This window comes from Malaclemys terrapin, chromosome 3 (assembly GCF_027887155.1).
Source record: "Malaclemys terrapin pileata isolate rMalTer1 chromosome 3, rMalTer1.hap1, whole genome shotgun sequence".
Classification (NCBI taxonomy): domain Eukaryota; kingdom Metazoa; phylum Chordata; order Testudines; family Emydidae; genus Malaclemys; species Malaclemys terrapin.
In genome coordinates this window covers 10757764-10780186 of record NC_071507.1, presented here as the reverse complement: position 1 = coordinate 10780186, position 22423 = coordinate 10757764, and the positions used below count along the sequence as shown (strand labels likewise).

The window sequence follows — 22423 nt, the reverse complement described above, 5'->3', positions numbered from 1 at the left end:
CATCTAGTCCAGTCCCCTGCACTCATGGCAGGACTAAGTATTATCGAGACCATTACTGACAGGTGTTTGCCTAACTTGCTCTTACAAATCTCCAATGATGGAGATTCCACAACCTTCCTAAGCAATTTATTCCAGTGCTTAACTACCCTGACAGTTACAAAGTTTTTCCTAATGTCCCACCTAAATCACCCTTGCTGAAATTTAAGCCCATTGCTTCTTGTCCTATTCCAAGAGGTTAAGGAGAATAATTTTTCTCCCTCCTCCTTGTAACAACCTTTTATGTATTTGAAAACTGTTATGTCCCCTCTCAGTCGTCTCTTCTCCAGACTAAACAACCCCATTTTTTTTCAATCTTCCCTCCTAGGTCATGTTTTCTAGACCTTTAATAATTTTTCTTGCTTCTCTCTGGACTTTCTCCAATTTGTCCACACATTTCCTGAAATGTGGCACCCAGAACTAGACACAATACTCCAACTGAGGCCTAATCAGCGTGGAGTAGAACGGAAGAATTACTTCTCATGTCTTGCTTATAACACTCCTACTAATACATCCCAGAATGATGTTTGCTTTTTTTGCAAGTGTTACACTGTTGATTGTTCAGCTCTGCCTGTGGACACTAGTGTAGACTCATCTTAGAAGGGCTCAGGTGTGTTCACCATCTTGTCATCTATCCAGGCTCTGGATTTTTCAAACCCATAATTTCCAATCCACTCTGATCAGGGTTAAACACAGTGATAAAAATGCTAAAGTCTTGTCCATACTACAGCTACTACTGGTGGAGTTACAACTGCTGGGAATTACTGGTCTGAAAAAGAACCTAGAGTAAACATTTTATAGTGTGGGTGTCGCTTAAACTTATATTTTGATGTGTCATTAATGTTAACTGTGTAAAGTGCGAACAAAGAAATTTGGGGGGTAAATGCCAAGGGGGCAGGTAGCATGGGGGGGTGGCAAGTTTTGGAGTGAATGCAAAGGGGCGGTTGGCAGCAATGGGAGTGGTGAGGTTTGGGGAGTGAATGCAAAGGGCACAAGCAGCACCAGCAATGAGGACTGGTTTGGAGTGAATGCAACGGTGGCAGGCAGGTAGCACTGCGGGTGGGGCGGTTTGGGAGTGAATGTGAAAGGGGCAGGAAGATTTAGGAAGAATGCAAAGGGGGCAGACAGCACTGGCAGTGGGGAAGATGGGGGGTGAATTCAAAGGGGGTGGGGAAGTTTGGGGAGTGAATGCAAAGGGGGCAGGCAGCACTAAGCGTGGGGCAGTTTGGGGGTGGTGAATGCAAAGGGGGCATGGAGATTTGGGATGAATGAAAAGGGGGCAGGCAGCACTAGGAAGGTGGGGAAATTTGGGGGTGAATGCAAAGGCAGAAGGGATGATGGAGAGGGTGAATGCAAAAGGGAAAGGCATAAGAACATAAGAATGGCCATACTCGGTCACCAGTATCCTGTCTTTGGACTGTCACCAATGCCAGGTGCTTCAGAAGGAATGAACAGAATAGGCAATTATCAAATGATCCACTCCCTGTTGTTCAGTCCAAACATCTGGCAATCTAAAGCTAGGGGCACCCAGACCATGGGGTTGCATCCCTGAATATCGTAGCTTATAACCATTGATGGACCTATCCTCCATGAATTTATCTAATTCTTTTTTGAACCCAGTTATAGTTTTGGCCTTCTCAACATCCTCTGGCAATGAGTTCCGCAGCTTGACTGTGCATTGTGTGAAGAAGTACTTCCTTTTGTTTGTTTTAAACCTTCTGCCTGTTAATTTCATTGGCTGACCCCTGGTTCTTGTGTTATGTGAAGGAGTAACACTTCCTTATTCACGTTCTCCCCCCCATTCATGATATTATAGCCCTTTATACCCCCCTCCCCATCTCTTTTCTAAGCTGAAAAGTCCTAGTCTTTTTAATCTTGATTCATGGTAGCTGTTCCATACCCTTAATCATTTTTGTTGCCCTTCTCCGTACCTTTTCCAATTTTAATATATGTTTTTTGAGAAGGGACAACCAGAACTGAACACAGTATTCAATCTGAGGACAAGCCATGGATTTATAAAGTGGCACTGTGATATTTACTGTCTTATTATCTTAGGGTTACCACATGTCTGGATTTTCCTGGACATGTCCGGCTTTTTGGTCCTCAAATCCCCATCCGGGGGGGAATTGCCAAAAAGCCGAACATGACCAGGAAAATACTTTGCTGGCATCCCTGTCCCCTGCTTACCTTAGAGCGGCTCTGGTGGCGGCGGCTGCTGCTCCCCCCAGACACCTTAGCTCTGTGTAGCTGAAGAGCCGAGCTGCCCGAGCGCTACCGGGTTCACAGTTTGCCGGGCAGCCCCCAGACCTCCAGACCCTGCGCCCCCGGCTGGGCGCTTCCCCAGTGCAGCCGGAGCCCGGGAGGGGAAGCACCTGGCTGGGGGCGCAAGGTCTGGGGGCTGCTATTGTTTGCAAATCTTGCCATCTTAGCATTTACCCCTTTTTCCAGATCATTTATGAATATGAATAAGGGTGCACTGGTCCCATTACAGATCGCTAGAGGACCCCACTACAGTAACTCCTCACTTAAAGTCATCTGGGTTAACGTTATTTCACTGTTATGTTGCTGATCAATTAGGGAACATGCTTGTTTAAAGTTGTGTAATGCTCCCTTCTAACATCATTTGGCAGCCGTTTGCTTTGTCTACTGCTTGCAGGAAGAGCAGCCCATTGCAGCTAGCTGGTGGGGGCTTGGAACCAGGGTGGACCTGCAGCCCCCTATCAGCTCCCCACTCCCCTAAATTCCCTGTCCAGCAGCTGCCTGCAGTTCAGCTGTGTTCCTCCCCCCACTACCATGTGCTGCTCTTGCCCTCTGCCTTGGAGCTGCTCCCTGAGATTCCTGCTTGCTGTGCAGGAGGGAGGGAAAGAAGAGGGGGGGGTTAATGTCAGAATGTCCCCCCGGGGGGGGGGGGGGGCGACAGGACACCAGGGCTCAAGATGGAGGGAGCTTGCAGCAGCTGCCCTCTCAGCAAGCTGATCTAATTAACAAGGCAGTGTACTTAAGGGAAATGCGCATATCTTCCCTCCATTCCTGCTGCCTTGTGTAGAGAGAGAGTTAACCCTTGAGGGCTCAGCCAATTGCTAGTTCATCATTTAGCAGTAAGGGAAATATCCCACCCTCTGACTCCTTCACCTCAACCAAGCTTCACAGTCATCATCACTGTGTACCAGTATTAAATTGTTTGTTTAAAACTTATACTCTGTGTGTGTATATATATATATATATATATAAAATATAGTCTTTTGTCTGGTGAAATTTTTTTCCCTGGAACCTAACCCCCTCATTTACATTAATTCTTATGGGGAAATTGGATTCACTTAACATCATTTCGCTTAAAGTCACATTTTTCAGGAACAGAACTATAACATTAAGCAAGGAGTTACTGTATTTACCTTTCTCTCCTCTCTGAAAACTGACTATTTATTCATTCCCTTTGTTTCCTGTCTTTTAACAAGTTACCAATCCATGAGAGGGCGTTCCCTCTTGGCCCATGACTACTTGCTTACTTTGTATCTGAGCCTTTGGCAAGGGACCTTGTCAAAGGCTTTCTGAAAGTCCAAGTACACTATATCAGGGGTTCTCAAACTGGGGGTCGGGACCCCTCGGGGGGGGGTCACGAGGTTACTACAGGGGGGTTGTGAGCTGTCAACCTCCACCTCAAACCTCGCTTTGCCTCCAGCGTTTATAATGGTGTAAAATATATAAAAAAGTGTTTTTAATTTATAAGCGGGGGTCGCACTCAGAGACTTGCTATGTGAAAGGGGTCACAAATAAAAACGTTTGAGAGCCATTGCACTATATCCACTGGATTCCCCCTTGTCAACCACCCTCCAAGAATTCTAATAGATTGGGAGGCATGATTTCCCTTTACAAAAGTCATGTCGACTCTTCCCCCAACAAATTGTGTTCATCTACATGTCTGATTATTCTAATTCAGATAGCACGGGGGGTGGGGTGGTTTGGGGGTGAATGCAAAGAGGGCAGGGAAGTTTGGGGGTGGGTGACTGCAAAGGGGACAAACAACACTAGCAATTAGGGAACATGCAGTGGGTTGGCTTGGGGGTGAATGCAAAGGGAGCAGAGACAGGTTGGGGGGTGGATGTAAGGGGTGGGCACCCAGGGGCGATGGATTGGCCATCACTGCAGGGGGCAGGACTGAGCACTGAACACCAAGCAGTGGCTACAGCTGGGGAAGGGTGCGCTGAGCAGGAGGAGAGCTGGAGGCGGGGGGTCATCGGGGGCAGGGCCCCTGGAGGTGTGCGGGGGAGGGGTGTTTATTTGGGGAGTAGATTATATTGCAGTAGAAACAGGGGCATATCCGCCCGATCTGAACGGGCCCGGGGGAGGGGGATACTCACGCTCCAGCCCCTCCCCACACCGCGTGTGTCGCTCTCGCTCGCCTGCACCGGCTTCTCTGCCCCTATCCAAAATGGCCGCTCGATGGAGCCTCTCTGCCCCAATCCAATATGGCGTCTCCTTGCCTCAATCCAAAATGGCGACCAAACCACCCCAGGCCTTTATTCCACCTGGAATGGCAACACGCATTGACATCCGGGTGTTTCCCTTAGTGGCCCTCCGGTGTCACGTGACCCGGGACGGCCAACGAAAGATCGGTTCTGTGCTAAAAGCAAGGAGATTTGAGTGAACCACAATTAAATCGATTGGAAAGAGGTGGGGAGGCTTTGGGACGATAATTCCCCCTCGCGGGAGAAGCGGGTTACAAAAAGCGTATGTAATTAGCCTTCCTCCGACCGTTAGGGTTTGGATTATATAGGTGCCTACACAGCTGCCTGAGGGACCCGACGACACGTTTTTAACACGTCCCGTTGTCCGGGCATTTTCCTGTGTAAAAACCAGCTTGAAATCCCCGTTAGGAGATTTCCGGGAGGAGAGTAGCTCTGGGGAATCAGACAGGCGTTTGACTAAGCCACCACCTCTCCCTAGCAAAGGACCTGCACCGGCTTCTCGCACTGTCCTTGGGCCGGGGTTGCTCGCGCGCGGGCAGCAGGCGTTGGCGGCCGCCGGTTGGTCGCCCCGTGAGGGGGAGTTGGCGGGTGGTGTGCGAGTGGAGGTGAGGAGGATGGGGGGCGAGCGGGGCTGATGCCTGCTGGGAACGGGTAGAGGGAACAGGGCTGCGGGTTAGGGGAGGCGGCTGGTCCCCCCCCCTCCTTGACTTGTTCGTAGGGGGCGGGCCGTGACCCGCACCCCCCCCCCCCTCGCTTGTTGGCTGGGGTCAGATCCTGCCCCTGTGAAGTCAATGGGAGCAGGCCCTAAGCCCGCCCTTCACAGAAGGGGTCACCAGCGCCTCTGCTCTGACCCCCTGTGTGTGTGTCACAGGCCGCACCTGACACGGGGCTAGGCTGTTAGGGGCCACGGGCAGAGAATAGGCGGGACCAGGCTCACCAGTGTCCCAACACCTCACCCACCCATCCCCCCCATGGCAGGGAAATGATTCAGTGAGATAGGTGCGGATGATACTGGCAGATTACCTACAGGTGCTGCAGAGAAAGGCAGAAAAGCCCCAAGGCCCCTGCCAATCTGGGGGGAAATCCCTTTCTGACCCCTCCTAGGGAGATCAGCTGGAGCATGAGCAAGAGCCAGCCAGGCAAGCACCTGAAAACGAGAGAAAACTTGGAGTCCCCTCAAAGCCCCAGTGGTGTCCCAACTCCCAGTCCTAGGAGCCACCCACCTGTAGGACTGTGTGGCCTCTATTACTGCAGCATGTGCAATATCCTGTCGGGTTTTTGGTTTTTTTTTTTCTTTCCCACACCTGAGCTGCAGTCCCTAGACAGTGGGGTTACAGAGAATCTGTGTGCCTGAGGCCAAAATCCAACCCAGGTCTCCTGAATCCCAGTCCAGTGCCTTTTGCAAACCACTAGATTGTAACCCCCCCCCCCCCCTCGAGATTCAAAAAAGGCTCTCGGGTCACTAGGCATTGAAAGTTTTGTTACAATCTAAAGCAAAGAAAATCTTGCATGCACGCACTGCTCACTGTATGCCCCTTCTTGTCAAGTATTCTGTGGCAAGCTCCCAAAACACACAGTCAAGAAGGGTTGTGCTAAACTGCAAGGATTTAGAAACACTGCCCTTCCTTCCCCTCCCTGCCTTTTTGAGTTTACAACAGCATTTCCCACATTAGTAGAGCTGGTTAATTTTTATCACGTTTTGAAATGCTATGGAGGAGGGGGAATTGAGAAATTGTTGGATTATTTTTAATCAGCTCTAATCATGATGATAATGTTTAGCTCTCATCTGTTGCTTGTCACATATAGATTTCAGTGTTTTACAGAGGAGGTATTTATCAGCACCAGATCCTTCTACCGCACAGACATACCTATAGTGTTAGGAAGACTAACTCTATACCTGAGCAATTCTCAGAGCCCTTCATAATGCAATCTGTGGGTTAGAACAGCTCTACATTATAAACTTTTGCCCAGATAGCAATGTTGATTGGGGTGTATTTTTGTGTGTGTGACATTTCTATAGTTGCAAAAGTCCTGCGGTAGATGCAATTATACCAGCATAAAAGTGCTTTAGGACTGTGTAACTTATTTTGCTTGCCAAATTGGTATAAGCTATACTGGCAAACGTACTTCTTTCCTGCATCTACTCTAGGAGGGTTTGCAGCAATAGCTATTCCAGCAGACCTTTTCAAATGTAGACCTGGCCTTAGTGTTTCAAGATATTTGAAAATATTAGGACTTTGTGGGGGAAAGATCTGACTAGTTCTAGGGGGTCAGGCTTATTTTATAACAGCCCTTCAAAAATCTTTCTACTCCAGAAGAGTTGCTGCTTACCTCTCCCCCTACTTTCTTTCCACCCTCCCACTCAACCCTCACCCCAAAACCACACCCAGAAAACTTGGAGGATGGTTGGGTGTGAGTGGGAGACGTATGGAACAGGTTTTTGTGGTGGGAAGGGATTGCTAGGGAGTGTCTGCCATGCAGACCCTAGCATGCACTCATTCAGTCAGGTACATCTGCCCCTGTCCCTATGTGGCCCTGCATCCTCTCCCTCATCTCCATGAATCCTTGCACTCTCACTCACCCACTCCTTCCCCATATGCCCCTGTGCCCCCACTCCCTCCAGGTGTCCCTGCATGCACCTTCCTTCCCCTGTCCCCCTGTGTCCTTGCACCCCAAATCCCATTCAGCCCTGCCCCAGTCTGTTCCCCCCAGCCCTTTTGAACCTGAGTCTGACCCTCCCCCTGTAGCCCCATGTACCCCATGCTGTCTCTCCTACCATATCCCATGCCTCCTGACCTGGCCCCACAGGCAGGGTGCTGTGAGGAATACAGCCTCTTTCTCTTCCCTGTCCTCAGCTGGGGCTACTCCTGCCTGGGAGTGGCTGCTCTGTTCTGGTGCAACAGTGGCTCCTGGTGAGTGAAAGGAGTAACTGCAGCACCTTTCTGGCAGAATGTATTTTCTGTGGAAAAAAAATCTGTGTGGCACATGAATTCTGTGCATCCGCAGTGGCGCAGAATTCCCCCAGGAGTAAATATAGCACAAGATGCTTGTATTACTAAAGATAATGAGACCCTGACCGTGAGCTTAAAATCTGGGTTCTTATCAATAGTAGGACTTCCTGTGGGTATAAGAGTGTTTTGCTTGGTGGGGAAGGAGGCGAAGTATTCACTAAAACTTATAAAAGACTGCAGTAAAATATTTTCAGGTTAACAATACCATTCAGATAGGTGTTGAAGCTTTTGGTTTTACAGCAGAATATGTTAATGGTTGGGAATCCCCTTGAAAGGGGCAGGGATAAGGCTAGCATATATGCTCTTGTGAACTAAGCATGGGGTTGGGCAACTGGAGACCTGGATTTTATTTCTGACTGCCACTGAGGTGCAGTGATACTTGGGGGAAGTCACTTAGGATGTGTCTTCACTGCAAAGAAAACCCAAAACCTTAGCAGCGAGTCCTGGAGTGTGAATCAAGTGATTTGGGCTTATACTATGCAGGTAAAAATAGCTATGTAGACATTCCCACCGAGGCTCTGAGACCCATCCCCTTCACCAGGTTTCAGAGCCCAAGCGGGAATATGTACACAGCTATTTTGTACCCCCATAGCATGAGCCCAAGTCAGTTGACCCAGCTGTTGGGGTTGTGTGGGGGTTTTTTTTTTTTTTTTGGTAGTGTAGACATACTTTTAGCATCTGTTACCGTGATCTTGCAACACTTACACGGGTGTGTATGTGTTTGCAGAATTGGGGCCAATGTGCCTCAGTTTCTTCCTTTGTAAAACCATTGAAAAGTGCTTTGAGATTTATCAGTGATAAGTGCAAAGTCTTATGATCGTTGCAGATTTTACAGCATTGTATAACCTTTCAGTCTTCTTTGAAAAAGAAAAAAGTTTTACATGCAAAACTGGTATAGTTAAAGCTGCAAAACCCCAACAAAGTGGAAGTAATTATACCAGTATAGCTTATAACTGCATGGGAAACAAGTACAGCAATTAGCATTTCTTTTTAGGTATCTGAACTGAGGTTATTTTTAAAGACAATTTTAAAGTTCACTAAGTAAGGCTTCCTTCTGTCACTTTTTGTTCCTAATCATTTGGCATGCTGCAATATAATTAAAAATGTTAACATTCAGGTTTGGCTGTACTGTGCTATTATAGTGGTTGGAGAGAAATATTTCTTGGAACATGTTTAAAATAAAATGATCAACTGTCTTTACATAGGTAGATGCCAGTATGGGCCTTAAAACCATCTGGAAGGACTACAAAGTTTTGATTGTTATGGGAACTAGCCTTGGGCTGATACACTGGGGGTGGTTTAACATCAAGTCCAATTCTATGTTCCAAACAAAAAGAGAGGATTATGTACCAGAACCTGGCATTGTGACATATGTGATGCAACATGAAAGTCAAAAAAAAGGAAAATAACAGTAGTACTATACATAAAAGGTAAGTTCCCTACTTAGCCAGACTGAAATACTTAATGTAGTATATAATTCATGTGATAATCAATTTTCTAACAATTATGATCTTGTTATAGAAAACCTTTTAGCCTTTTCTTTGTTTAATTTTTCTGAAAGTGAGTTAACCCTACCATTATGTACTGAATACACAACACAGCAGGAGTTAGAAGGCAATTCAATACATAAATTACTCTATACCTTTTTCTTGTGTACAGCTCCCATTCTGCTATTACACTCCAAAATCCATCAGTCTTTGTTTTCAAAACTGCAGCTAAATCCTGCTAGACTATAAGTGTTCAGCTAAGTGACTTTTATTATATGGCTTCAAGTTATTTTATTATTATCTTAAAAAGGCTTTTCAAGTCCATCTAATAAACGTATGCAAATCCAAGAGGGTCAACTCTACCAACAAACATGGCTGTCACATTGTAACTTCATAAAATAATGTGTTATGCAAGTTTCAGTAGAATAGAGCTAGCCATAAGTACTTTGGAGGAAAATGAAGACTAAACAAATATGTTTAGAAAAACTTGTGCAGATGTCTAGATAACATAGTGATGTTATATAAAAGCATAGGTAGGTATAGATACTATTGTTTTTAAGGACTTTTGGCACATAACTAAAGCACTTCATTGTTTCTGAAAAACTTTATAAGTCACCTTTAACTATAAACCCAGATATATAGGGTAAAATCCTGGTTTAATGAAGTTAATGGTAAAACTCCCATTGACTACAATGAGGCCAGGATTCTCCACTCATAGACTCAGTCCTTTTCCACTCCGTATTATTTAAATTCTTACTAAGTAGGAATAAGTGAGATATACTATTAAAGAAGTAACATTATCAGTGTTGTTACCTTAGGGATAATTAAATGTTTTAAAATGAATGTATCACTTAATCTCAACTCACAGCACAGTATATTTAAAATCCATATATTAACAACTTGCGCAACAATTTAATTACAAAAACAACAAGGAGTCCAGTGGCACCTTAAAGACTAACAGATTTATTTGGGCATAAGCTTTCATGGGTAAAAAACCTCACTTCTTCAGATGCACAAAAGCTTATGCCCAAATAAATGTTAGTCTTTAAGGTGCCACTGGACTCCTTGTTATTTTTGTGGATACAGACTAACATGGCTACCTCCTGATACTTGACACCAATTTAATTACATAATTTTAGTCTTAATTATTTTTATTACTGGCTTGGTATTTTGTTTTCCACCAGTTTGATGTGATTTAAGGATTTAAACATGTCTTGAACAAGGTTTCAGAAGTGTAAGCCACTGAGTGCTAAAATGGTGGATGATTATAATAGCTCAAAGAATATTAATTTTAAATTTAAAAATAACCTCTTTAAACTTTGAAGTATTTAGAAGTGAGCTGAGAAAAGTGCGTAAATTTAAACATGTCAAGATGTCACACGGCTACAAGTTAAAGGGCCATTCTATGCCCTCCGCCCCCATAAAAAAGGGAATGAGTTCTTAGACTTCTGAACACAAGAAATCATTTTGTTTTGAAGTGATTGCACATGCAGGGAGGTTGGTGTTAATGCACTAGCTTCTTATCTGTATAGATCTAAAGTAATATGAGTCTATCAAAACCAATATAGACTCATATTTTCACACAATCTGTTACAGTTGGTAAGGGCCTGCTCTTTGAAGACTTGGGTAAAATGGCATGGATATTACAAGTCAGCATTGAAGAGGTTAACTGGCAGAAATGCATGTGTTTGAGCAATGCCTTCCCACACTATATTTAACTGTAGCAGGTTTTCTCATCTTAGTTAAAAAGTAGGGCTTTCGATTAATTGAAGTTAACTCAAAAAAATTAATTGAGATTAAAAAAAATAATCGCAGTTGTAATTACACAGTTAAACAATAGAATACTAATTGAAATTTATTAAATACTTTGGATGTTTTTCTATATGTTCATATGTATTGTATTCTGTGTTGTAATTGAAATCAAAGTGTATATTATTATTATAAATACAAGTACTGTAGAGCAGTCTCTTTGTCCTGAAAGTGCAACTTACAAATGTAGAATTTTTGTTACATAACTGCCCTCAAAAACAAAACAGTGTAAAACTTCAGAGCCTACAAGTCCACTCAGTCCTACTTCTTGTTCAGCCAATTGCTAAGACAAACAAATTTGTTTAATTTACAGGAAATAATGCCGCCCTCTTTGTATTTACAGTGTCACCAGAAAGTGAGAGCTGGCATTGCAAGGTATTTACATGCCAGATATGCTAAACATTTGTATGCCCCTTAATGCTTCAGCCACCATTCCAGAGGACATGCTTCCATGTTGATGACGCTCATTAAAAAAGTGTTAATTAAATTTGTGACTGAACTCCTTGGGGGAGAATTGTGTGTCCCCTGCTCTGTTTTACCCGCATTCTGCCATATATTTCATGTTATAGCAGTCTTGGATGATGACCCAGCACATGTTGACAGTCCTATTAAAAAGTACTACAGTTAGGTGTTTGTGTGTGCACGCAAACACACTGGGGAAAAATAAAGGTGCCAAATTAGTGGTCTTGCCTTAAATCAATGCTGATTTGCTCAGTTATTGATTATTGACATAGATACAATCTGATTTCTCAGAAGAGACAGAGTCACTATACAATATATTGTATAAAAGGTTATACTAATATCCTGTTACTTCTTTATTGTAGGTATAATTAACCTTGAAAGTTTGCATCTGCAATCTTACCATCATAAGAAAAGATGAGAAAAACTAGCTGGATTAAAAAGAACTGGCTGCTTGTGGCAGGACTTTCATTTCTGGGTGTCCATCTTGGTACATATTTTATACAAAGAGCTGCAAAGAACTCTGCTAAATCAGCCTTGGAAATTAAGCAAAAGGATCTTGGAGAATGAAGTAATTTTCTGCAATCATCACATATTAATTTATCACTTATAGTTGTATAATTTGTTAAATATTAAACTATGAACAGCTACATGGACATAGTTGTCATTCTGTATGCAAGATTTCTCTTTTATAATGTGCTTGGTTATAAAGAGTAAAAAAAAATACGTCTGTAGATTAAAACATCTATAATTTATGCATTCAAGGAAAATGGAATAAACTTGAAATTTTGTTGGTCAGAATGAAAATCTTGTCTTGAAGATGTCCCGCACTGAAGCTAAAAAGCCTTCATTGTGTACTAATGACCCTCTAACTAAAGAGAGAATTAGTTTCTCTCTGTCTGTGTTAAGTGGAATAGTAAAGTCTTGCTATGGCCCTACTGGTAGACTCAAACAGCTCCACAATGGTATGGGAGGCTATGTTCGCACAACTTCCCAATCTTCTGCCTTGCTTGGTGGCCTTTCTATCACCCATCCAGTATTAAAGGTTCTGACAGCCTCTGTACAGAATCATATATCACGCTTCAGCGACTGTGGCTTATTTACAGCCATTCTTTGCTGCAGCTTGGTTGAAAATTTTCAAAGAATAAACTTTGCGGCCTGTACTGTCACTAAAATAAGTAGACATCTTTTGAGCTTATGTACTGACTATCTCAAGTCTGAGGCCTGTGGTTGCCGAATATCAGTGGATTTTGACAATATTAAGACTCTTCTTTCTTTGGTACGTAGCATATTAGCAAGCAAACCTGCCTGCATGCTTAACAAAACAGAAGTCAATCACCTCAGCACATTGGTTTTAAAGGCTTTTTTGCTTACAATTCCGCATACCATTGAAACTAATGTTGTTTTAGGAAAGTGTGTAATTGTTCCTGTGAAAGATAAAAGAGTTATGGATTCTACTGTATTTCCTGGACTACTAATAGAAATACCAGAATTTCAATTGACAACAACGTTTCCTGTCAAAAGAGTTTCTTCAAGCACTATCAAGATGGCACTCTTCTGTATCTCTATGTCAGGAGACCTTTCCAGTATTGGAGAAGGAACTGTAATTGTCCATCATGGAATTTCTCTAGAAGTAGCAGTATTGGATCAGTTGCTTAATTTAGGAAAGCAGTTGGTTAATGACCAAGTAGGCCTTGTAGTGTGCCAGAAAGTTATCCACCCATCTTTGAAACAATACCTGAAAGAGCACCATGTCATCACTATAGACAGAGTTGGAGTATCTATGATGGAGCCCCTGAGTAAAATGACAGGTAATAAATTAACTTTATACATGGCATCCATAACATTAGTCTCAAAGGAAACATAGAAATGTCACAAAGTAAGATTGTAATCCATCTTTCCTGTATCTGAGATGGATGTAGCCATTGTTGTATCTTATGTATCATAAATTTGCTAAGACTGAATAGTGTACTGTTTGAAATCCAACAAACTAGAATCTCATGATATACATCTTTATTTAAAACTCTTTGGTAAAGAGAGCTCGATCCTGCCTTTACATATGTGGCCATATCCTATAAGTTTTCATAAAAGTCATTACTGCATGTGTCTACACAAGCACAATAACTGATATTTACAAGACAATTACCCACTCTGTTACCTAGAGCAGATAGAATCAAGCTCTAAACCCTGTGTTTATATAACATTAAATGATAATGGAGAATTTAATTATTTGGTATAAACACTCGATGTATAGTAAAATAGAAACCACTTAAAAAAAATTCCACTGGCAAGTAATTCCTTATCAAGGAAATAAGTCGTACGGCTCATGATCCAAGATGCGCTAATCACTCCTGAAAAGCATGGCTAGATGGTTACAATAGTTAAGTATGTTTTGTGAAATACCAAGACTAGAAATGGTGAGGTTTGCTAGTGAAAAGTGAGAAGAATCTCATCTTTCTAAATATATGTATAGAAATTGCTCCTAGTCCTTTGTGGTGTTGATTTCAGATCACAAAATGACATTCCAATTACTATTTTCCTTTCCTCTCCACTTCAGGTTCAAAAATTTTAGTGTCATGATAGCTGTGACAACAGTTATAGGTAGAAAACACTGCTGTACATTTATACAGTACTATTTGAAAATGTAGGACCTAGCTTCAGATGGTAAAACCTTAAATTCAGCTGCTATAATGTCAGAGTTGTGAGTAGAATTGAAGTGTGTCTGTGTGTGTTCAAGGACAGGGAAGAAGGAACATAAGAATTATATGATCAGGGTCTAATATGTCAGGACTTGCCTTCCTTAGAAAAGCTTTGAAACAATGCAGACTTTTTCAGGATTAGTTAACTTTCAAAGTACTTTAATCCTGAATCAGTGATTGGAAAAAGTTACAGACAGAACCCAAATTCTTTCTGTTTTGCTAGATACTGTAAGAGCTGTGCTCTTATTACTCATTAACTTTTAAGATTTCTGGTGTTCCTTTGCTTTTATGAACCAGTAGCTGTTTTCCTGGCTAAAAATAGGACAGTCTCAGGAAATAAGACTTTAATTAATATAAAAATGGCATCGCCAAATACACTCCATTACTACAGTCAAGATTGAAAATAATATCATCGTTTTTTGTAACCATCAAATATCTCCCCCTCTGTTTTTAGTTAATCAAATGCCAAAAGTTTGCATACCAAACATAGTGGTTATCTGGTGCTACTGAGCAGATGTTTTTGATGTTATACAAAATGGTGGCTTTCCTCATCAGTTTAAACATCTAGGTACTTGTAATACACTCATCTCTAGTATCGGCATCGGTCTAGAAGCTTCCTTCACTAAGTTATAACAACTTTTAGGCTAGGTCAGATTTGGGCCCAATATTTGTATGCCACTATTCATAAAGAATTAAATAGGGATTCTGTTATGAAGAGCCATAATCTGGTAATGGTGAGGCAGAAGGCCCAAAGTTACAATGGGAAAATGCCTAAAGTAATGCTTTCATTATTTTAAGTCAAATGTCATTTGTTTTACAAAAAAGTTTATACCTATTTAATAGGTCCAACTCATTTTAAACTACTATCGCAGTTGAAGTCTTAGTTCATGTGCATATGTTGTAACTTGAGTTCCTGTTTTCTTTTAATCTCTACTGCAGCCAGATTGTATCTTGGCAGTTCTTGAGTTTTTCATTGAAGTTGGTTCAGCTATTTTGCTATAACTTTCCAACATACAAAACCCTCAAGAGGGGCAAGTCATTGGATCTTTTAAGAGAATGAAATATATGACTATCATAAAGATGAAACCTTTAATGAGGAAACAGATTTAAAATTATTTCTATTTGGCAAAAAAAAAAAAAAAAGATGGGAAGTAAAGATTCAGAAAAAAATATATTCCCAGACGACTTTGGTAAAGTCAAGTTAAGGGTAGTCATTTTTTCTCCTTAAATACAATATTTATAAAGTTTTAATTAAAAGTTTGAAAACTAAGAAGTTGTGTTATAATTTGAAATCTCTTTGCTTGCCATTCTGTACAGCAGAAATTCTTTTTCTCCTGTCTTTTCAATCTACCTTTCCAATCTGAGCAAGACATGTCACCAGTGAGACTAGCAGCGCATGGCCACAGCTGATTGGAAACCAGATTTTTCAAACATTAACGGAAACCTTTTCTGGCCAGCTCTACAGCTGACACATGGATGCTGCTTACAGCACTCAGGGCTAGAGTCCCATGGTAAACATTGCTTACAGATGCAAACTTTTTAAATTGCCTAATCTAAATAATAAAATTCCTACTTTTACAATGAACTAGTACCAGAAGCTATATTTTCAAAGCACTGTACTGGTTTGTGTCTGCATGACTTCCATCATAGTTTGAAAATTTACATGTATATGTCTTGAAAAGCATTTGTAGCTTTAAAATATAAACAAAACAACCTTTCAGTCCATGTTCTACAAAACACAGTAGACAGCTATTCTGATTAGATAATAGATGCTTTTTCTTAATTGTACAGGTTCACAGCCCATTGCTGCCCTACATTCTGTATCTCCTACTTGTTATGGCAGTCTGAAGGACTTGCGCACTGAGAGTTTTGTTTCAAAACATTTCTTGCATCTAATTCCTAATGACACACTTGTCTGCAGCTTGATACTCTGTAACAGAAGTGAAATGGCATGGGATGAGCTGAAGGTAGGCAAAGTTTTTCAAAATATCTAATAAAAATGCATACTCTTCTGGAGGGAGAAGGTTGGGAGAGGATTGTGTGAGGAAAGGTTTATTAACTGTTTCAGTCACTATAACCAGAAGACTTTTCCTTGATCACCAGCCCATCTCAGAAACAAAGAATTTTTTCCACACCATTTTGCACATAGTTATTTCTCCCCCTTTTTAGAGGCCACCCCTATGGAAAGAAATGGAGGACGTTATTTCACTTTTTCTCAGTTGTGTGAGGAAAGTTTCAGGATCACTGCTGATCCTTCACTTGGCAACACTCACACTCGAGTAATTTAGATAGTTAAAGTGTGGTTCTATGCTGACATGGGGCTCCATGTTTGTACCTGATTGAAACTTAGTAAATAATTTTGATTATGCAAAATGAGGAACAGAACCCAGCGCTCTTGGCTGTGATCTGTAATGTTGAGCAGCGTGAATACCAAAAGCTTGTTTGTTCACTCTGTAAGCAGCTATGATACTGAAATCACCCAGAGCAGATCTGTGAGTAAGCAAGTGCCATCTGTACATTTACACTTCTTAGAGAAGAACTGCACTTTAAAAGTATATCCTAAAAAGTAAAATTTTTAAACCTTTTTAAAACAAGATTTTTTTTTCTGCTTTAGTGATATATGCAATGACAAATTTTTCTTGCTCTTCAGCTTGCGTGTCAAACTGCAGAACATGTCTTACAACTAACAATCAAGCAACCATTGGCACTGTTGGGAGGTGGCTGTACAGAAACTCATTTGGCCTCATACATAAGACACAAGGTATGTAAGGCCTTGAGAGGATATTTAAAGCTGCTTAATTCACTTAAGATGACAAGGAATTTAGTTTATATGGGATTACGAACAGAGTTGAAACATCTCACTTGTCCTTAGCAGATTCAGTTGACATTAAGTGTTGCATTTTATTCTCCAAAGAATGACTAATATAAAATGAAACTGTATGAGATTTTAATGTGCTGATAAATATCTGCCTCAGGACTTATTGCATAAGAAATACTGCATTTGTATTCTTTAACAGCTCTTCGGATTTCCATTTACCATAGCAAAAGTTCATTCATTTTATTCCTAGAATATTTAATTGAAAACAAGAAGTGTATAGAATTATTTTGTCTTGAATGCTAATAAGGATAAGACTTTTTTGGCTTTGATTTTACTTGTGGGAAACCTTTGATATTTGAATTGTGCCATCACATTAATAATTTTTCCTCAGTTAAAAATGTTAACTTGGACTACTTGTTAAAAACAAAAACAACAAGGAGTCCGGTGGTGCCTTAAAGACTAACAGATTTATTTGGGCATAAGTTTTCATGGGTAAAAAACCCACTTCTTCAGATGTGTGGAATGACAATTACAAATACAGGCATAAATAAATATATATTGGCACATGAAGAGAAGGGAGTTACCTTACAAGTGGAGAACCAATGTTGAAGACAATTTAGTCAGGGTGGATGTAGTCCACTCCCAATAATTGATGAGGAAGTGTTAATACCGAGAGAGGGGAAATTGCTTTTATTAAAAACAGCAAAGCTGTTATCCAGTAGTTTGGTAGGAGACTATTTTGTGTGTGCTCAATAATAAATAAGATGTTTACTAGTTTGTTTTCCAGTTTGTGCAAAGTACACATATTTACAGTTGTCTAATGATTTTTATTATTTTATCTTTTTAGAGTTTTACCCTTCCTACTAATGTTTTGAAAGCTATAGATTGTTCTCAGACACAATACCAGTTGGTTGCTGATGCCTTTTGCCGCTCGCTGGAGTGTGTAGCTTGCTGCCTGGAGCACGATGATGGTGAAATTCTTATTGATATGGTTTATGGACATTTTTGGTCTATTCCATCAGGTTTTCCCTGTGATTGTAACTGGTCAGATTTAGCTTTGAAGTGTGGTTGTGGGATTTACAATAACCAGCGGAATCTCAATTGGACAGTTTTACGAAGCCAATGTATCCCTTTTGCTCCACAAAGCTGCTCTAATGAGCCTTCTATACACTCCACTGACCATCTTGTACTGGACTGTTTTACTGCAAAATGTAGTGGTCTGCAAGTGGCAGTGGAGACAGCCAATCTGATTTTGGATTTGTCATATATAGTTGAAGATCAAAATTAGTTTAGTTTTCATCTCCATTATTTTGAACTTCATATTTATTTGAAAAAGTTTCAAAGCAGCATAAATAATATACTAAGAGGCTACTATGCAGAAACAGAGTCTATAAACAGAATTTTAATGTCAAGCATAGTTGCTCATTAAGCTACTTGTCTGATTCCTACTCCACTTCAGTTGTTATAGACATTTGCAATTATATTTAATATTTTGTTAGAAAAACTAAACATTAATAGTCTAGTGTGCACTGAGGATATGCCGATACGGCGGGTACCAATCGATTTATCTGGGATCGATATATTGCGTCTCGTTAAGACGCGATATATCGATCCCCAAACGCGTTCACCGTCGACTCCAGAACTCCACCAGAGTGAGCGGCGGTAGCGCAGTCGACGGGGGAGCCGCGGCCGTCGATCCCGCGCCATGTGGACCCTAGGTAATTCGATCCAAGATACTTCGATTTCAGCTATGCTATTTGCGTAGCTGAAGTTGCGTATCTTGGATCGATCCCCCCCCCCCCCCCCCCCCAGTGTAGACCAGCCCTCAGACATAACCAAATCTTAGTAACACATGATTGAAAATTCAGACTATAATGTATTCTATCCATTCAAACAATATATGCAAATATGTGTTACTACACACACACAAAACTACATTAAAGGAAGAGGAAGGTTGCAAAATAAAGCACTCAAAAGTTAGGAAGTGCCAGAATTAAGGTTGCCTGTGCAACCTTAATACAGCCTCCTTGTGTGTATGCAGTATGATTCAGTCTTTAATTATCTAATCACATTGTACTTTTTCCACAAGACCCCTGACTCATTCAGTCCACAGAATGGCTATTGCTGACTGAGTGAGCAGCTATTCAATATTTTGTTATATTCTCATGTGACCCCATATTTAATTACTTTGTACTATTCAAACCATGCTCTGAAGACAGAATTATTAATTTCTTCATGAGCTTTTGTATGGCTCTCTTCTCTGTAGTATCTGAGTGCTTCATAAACATTAATTTATTCTCGTAATACTCTTGTGAGATGAGGAGCTGGTATCCCCATTTTATAGAGAGGGAACAGAGACACAGGAAGATTAAGGTAAAAGGTTTCCAATAATTTTGGGTGTCCAATTTGAGGTGCTTAAGACCTGATTTTTCAAAATATTTAGCATGTTGTAGCACTTCATATGTTAAAAGCACAGCTTCCATTAACTTCACTTGCAGCTGAAAGTGCTCAGCACTTCTGCAAATCAGACTACAGGGTCCCAAATCAGGCACCAAGAAAATACACAATTTATGACCATCTTTGAAAAGCTTGGTTTAAGTGATTTTCCCAACATCATATAGAAACTCTTGTGGCTGAGGCAGGGATAGAATCCAGTGCCCAAGGGCAACTTTCAACTGCCTTGATCATGAGGCTACCCCTTTTCTTCCCACCTCATTCACTTCATACATTTCAATTTCTGTAACAAATGTAGAGGGAATGTTGTATGGGACCCCTGCTGCATTTTCTTTGTACTGAACAGGCTACACACTCTACTGAGAACTAACAAAAATATAGTTCTCAGTGGAGTTGATAGCCCTTACTACCCCATGTCTCCCCCACCCCACTCCTTACTCTCCCTGCTGGCCCTGAGAAGTGGGTGCTGAGATGTGCTGTTCGGCTTGTGCGGAGAGTGGGAGGAGCCCTTCTGCCACCTACATCCTATTTCTGCAAACACTGCAAATTGCTCATTCCATTTTATATTCTTTACCTCTATATCATCTGCAGTTGTCCCCCTCCATCACTCTCTAGCAGTGCCTCTATTCCCTTTTTAAACTCAACTCCTATCCTCTGTCCCTGACTTTGCCTATCTGCCACCTCCTTACTCCGCCTCCACTTGTTTGACCACCCTGGTCATAGTTTGCCCCCTGCATAAAAACACCAGTAGGTGTTATATAATACATAAAAGATTGTACAAAAAGGCAAATATGAAAACATCACAGCTGACTAACTCAGGAGTTGGTACTTTTAGGCACGTGTGCTGGGATTGCATAGATGCCAGATATTTTCAAGCACAATTAGTGACACAAAGTTTGATTGTTCTATGATAGTGTCTATTATTTTATTTCAGTTAGATAATGAACAGAAGTTTGCCTTTGTACTTGTTACTTAGCAGAGTCATTATTACAATCCAGTGAAAAACTCTATTACACCTATGTTGTGCAATTGGTTTGGTACAGTGAGGCATATCTATTATAGAAAAATGTTATGAATATGAAATATGGACTAAACAATACTTTGCTTCTGTTTATTAAGTGTGCTATATACGATATAGAGACAGGCAGGTCACCAATTTAACAATCCATTGTATCATTTTGATTTCCTATATAAAACTTAGTACTTGGAACCCTGCTTCATGTGTTTATTTGTTCTAACCCATCAGTAAACTTTCAAAGTTGTTGAAAGCTATTTCTGTGAAGGGTACCCTTTGTTAGGAATGAGGAGATCTATACAAGAAATGAATATAGTACCATAAAATAACTTTGCTTTATTCATGTGGAGAAATTGGCCTTTTTCTGTTTAAGGAATTCTGAAATATCTAAATAAAATTTACCTGTCCCTTGCAAAAGAGATTCCCCTGGAAGCAGCCTGGAGCCAAACAATCCTGCTAAACACTCTAAAAAATGTAAATCCCCAGTGTGACACTGTACCCCATATACTTCACAGTGATATTATGATATGATTATGGCATAATTCTGATGTATTTTATGCTAGATCGGTCATGTGAGATCATTGGAAAGGTTATGACTTATTAATATAATTATCCTGTTTGTATGCATGTATCATTTTTGTATTTGAAGTTAGGAATATTGACTATGTATATGTATCACAAATATGTTTACACCTGGGGAACGCCCACTAGGCAAAAGACTGTCAGTCTAGATGGCTGACTGGGAAGGGCCCGTTCAAGTTTATGAACCATTAGGGAAAAAACAATAGGTCTTAGAAGGAGCTTATTTCCCACCTGGGAAGATGAAGATGCTACAAACGGCCTCCGAGCAATGGTTGCTATGGCACTACAGGGACATGTAACCAGCTCACCTGGTGCTGGACTCCATCTTGGAATATCAGTGTTTTTCCACTGACTGGCTTGGGAACCAGGCTTTGAGACAAAGGGTTCCCGCCATATGTAAAAGCTATTTAAGGCAGGGAAGTGACATCATCGGGATTCTTCACTGATTCCCTGCCCCAAAGGGACTCTTGGAAACACCTGAGGAACAAGGACTGAACTGGGGAGAAGTGCTGGAACCAGGCTAAAGGGATTTTTAGCCTGTGAAAGGAACACTTGTGGTTTTTAAGCTGTAAACAAGTGCAGATGGCCCCTTAAGAATCTCTGCAGCCTGCTTGAATCATCATTTAGGGTGAGAATTTGCTACTCATTTCCAATCTCTTTAGTATATTAAGCTTAGTTTGTGTGTTTTGTTTGTTTGCTAGGTAATCTGCTTTGATCTGTTTGCTATCCCTTATAATCATGTAAAATCTATCTGTTGTAGTTAATAAACTTATTTTTCCTTTGTCTAAAACCAGTGTGTGGGAATCATAACTTGGGGCAGAAAGCTATTGCATATTCTTCTCCACACTGAAAGAGGGGGCAAATTTCATGAGCTTACGCTGTACACATCTCTGTGTGCAGTGCAAGATGGTATAATTTGGGGTTTACACTCCAGAGGGAGGTGTGCACTTGAGTAGCTGGGCAGTTCCTTCACTGTAGCCTCCCCATGCACAGCTGATTACATCTGTATGTACTGCAGCTGGGTATGTCCCTACCTATATGTGTGCTGGAGTCTGGGAGAGGGCTTGGCAGGCTGCTCACAGCAGTATAATGTAAAGGGAGCCCAGGCTGGTGGGTCAGTGTGTCTCAGTGGTACCACCGTTCCAGGTGGCACCCCGGGAGGAACCCATCACACCCAGAATCTATTTTTCTAGAATATCTCATGCTGACTCTACCTTCCAACTGCCTCCCAACACCGATCCCCCCCCCCTCTTTCTTTTCTTTTTTTAAAGTGCTGCTACACCTCTACCCCGATATAACGCTGTCCTCGGGAGCCAAAAAAATCTTACTGCATTATAGGTGAAACTGCGTTATATCGAACTTGCTTTGATCCGCCGGAGTGCCCCCTCGGAGCACTGCTTTACCGCATTATCTCCAAATTCATGTTATATCGGGGTAGATGTGTATATACAGTGTTGTTACAACCAGCACAAAACTTTCCTGACTGCAATTTTAACATCATTCTTCAAAACTGAAAGTAACATGGAGACAAAGGAAACCAACTCTTTATGGGCCTAATCCAAGCACTCAAACTACCTCATTCAGTTC

The 22423-nt window shown here is 41.3% G+C and overlaps 2 protein-coding genes across 4 annotated transcripts in view; one reads left to right on the top strand and one right to left on the bottom strand.

Annotated features, from left to right (window-relative positions):
* The window catches only part of SLX4IP (SLX4 interacting protein), a 120583-nt gene extending 116122 nt beyond the window's left edge, over nt 1–4461 (bottom strand). The window contains exon 1 of one of the 3 annotated variants that reach the window (XM_054024484.1): nt 4395–4461. The gene's annotated coding sequence lies outside the window, so the exon portion shown is untranslated. The remainder of the gene's footprint in view (nt 1–4394) is intronic. The other 2 variants (XM_054024480.1, XM_054024485.1) reach the window with 2 other exon arrangements.
* Nucleotides 4462–12020: 7559 nt separating this feature from the next.
* LOC128834078 (molecular chaperone MKKS-like) lies at nt 12021–18587 on the top strand. The gene is made up of 4 exons (XM_054022549.1): nt 12021–13079; nt 15759–15934; nt 16618–16728; nt 17633–18587. The coding sequence occupies exons 1-4, from the start codon at nt 12089–12091 to the stop codon at nt 18071–18073; spliced, it is 1719 nt and encodes a 572-aa protein (XP_053878524.1). The 5' UTR covers nt 12021–12088; the 3' UTR covers nt 18074–18587.
* Nucleotides 18588–22423: the final 3836 nt, after the last annotated feature.

What these genes read in the sequence shown, in the direction of transcription:
- LOC128834078 (XM_054022549.1), top strand. Translation starts at nt 12,089, where the DNA reads ATGTCCCGCACTGAAGCTAAAAAGCCTTCATTGTGTACTAATGACCCT. An exon ending in GCCCCTGAGTAAAATGACAG is followed by an intron (nt 13,080 to 15,758) that starts GTAATAAATTAA and finishes TTAATTGTACAG; the next exon opens with GTTCACAGCCCATTGCTGCC. An exon ending in CCTCATACATAAGACACAAG is followed by an intron (nt 16,729 to 17,632) that starts GTATGTAAGGCC and finishes TTATCTTTTTAG; the next exon opens with AGTTTTACCCTTCCTACTAA.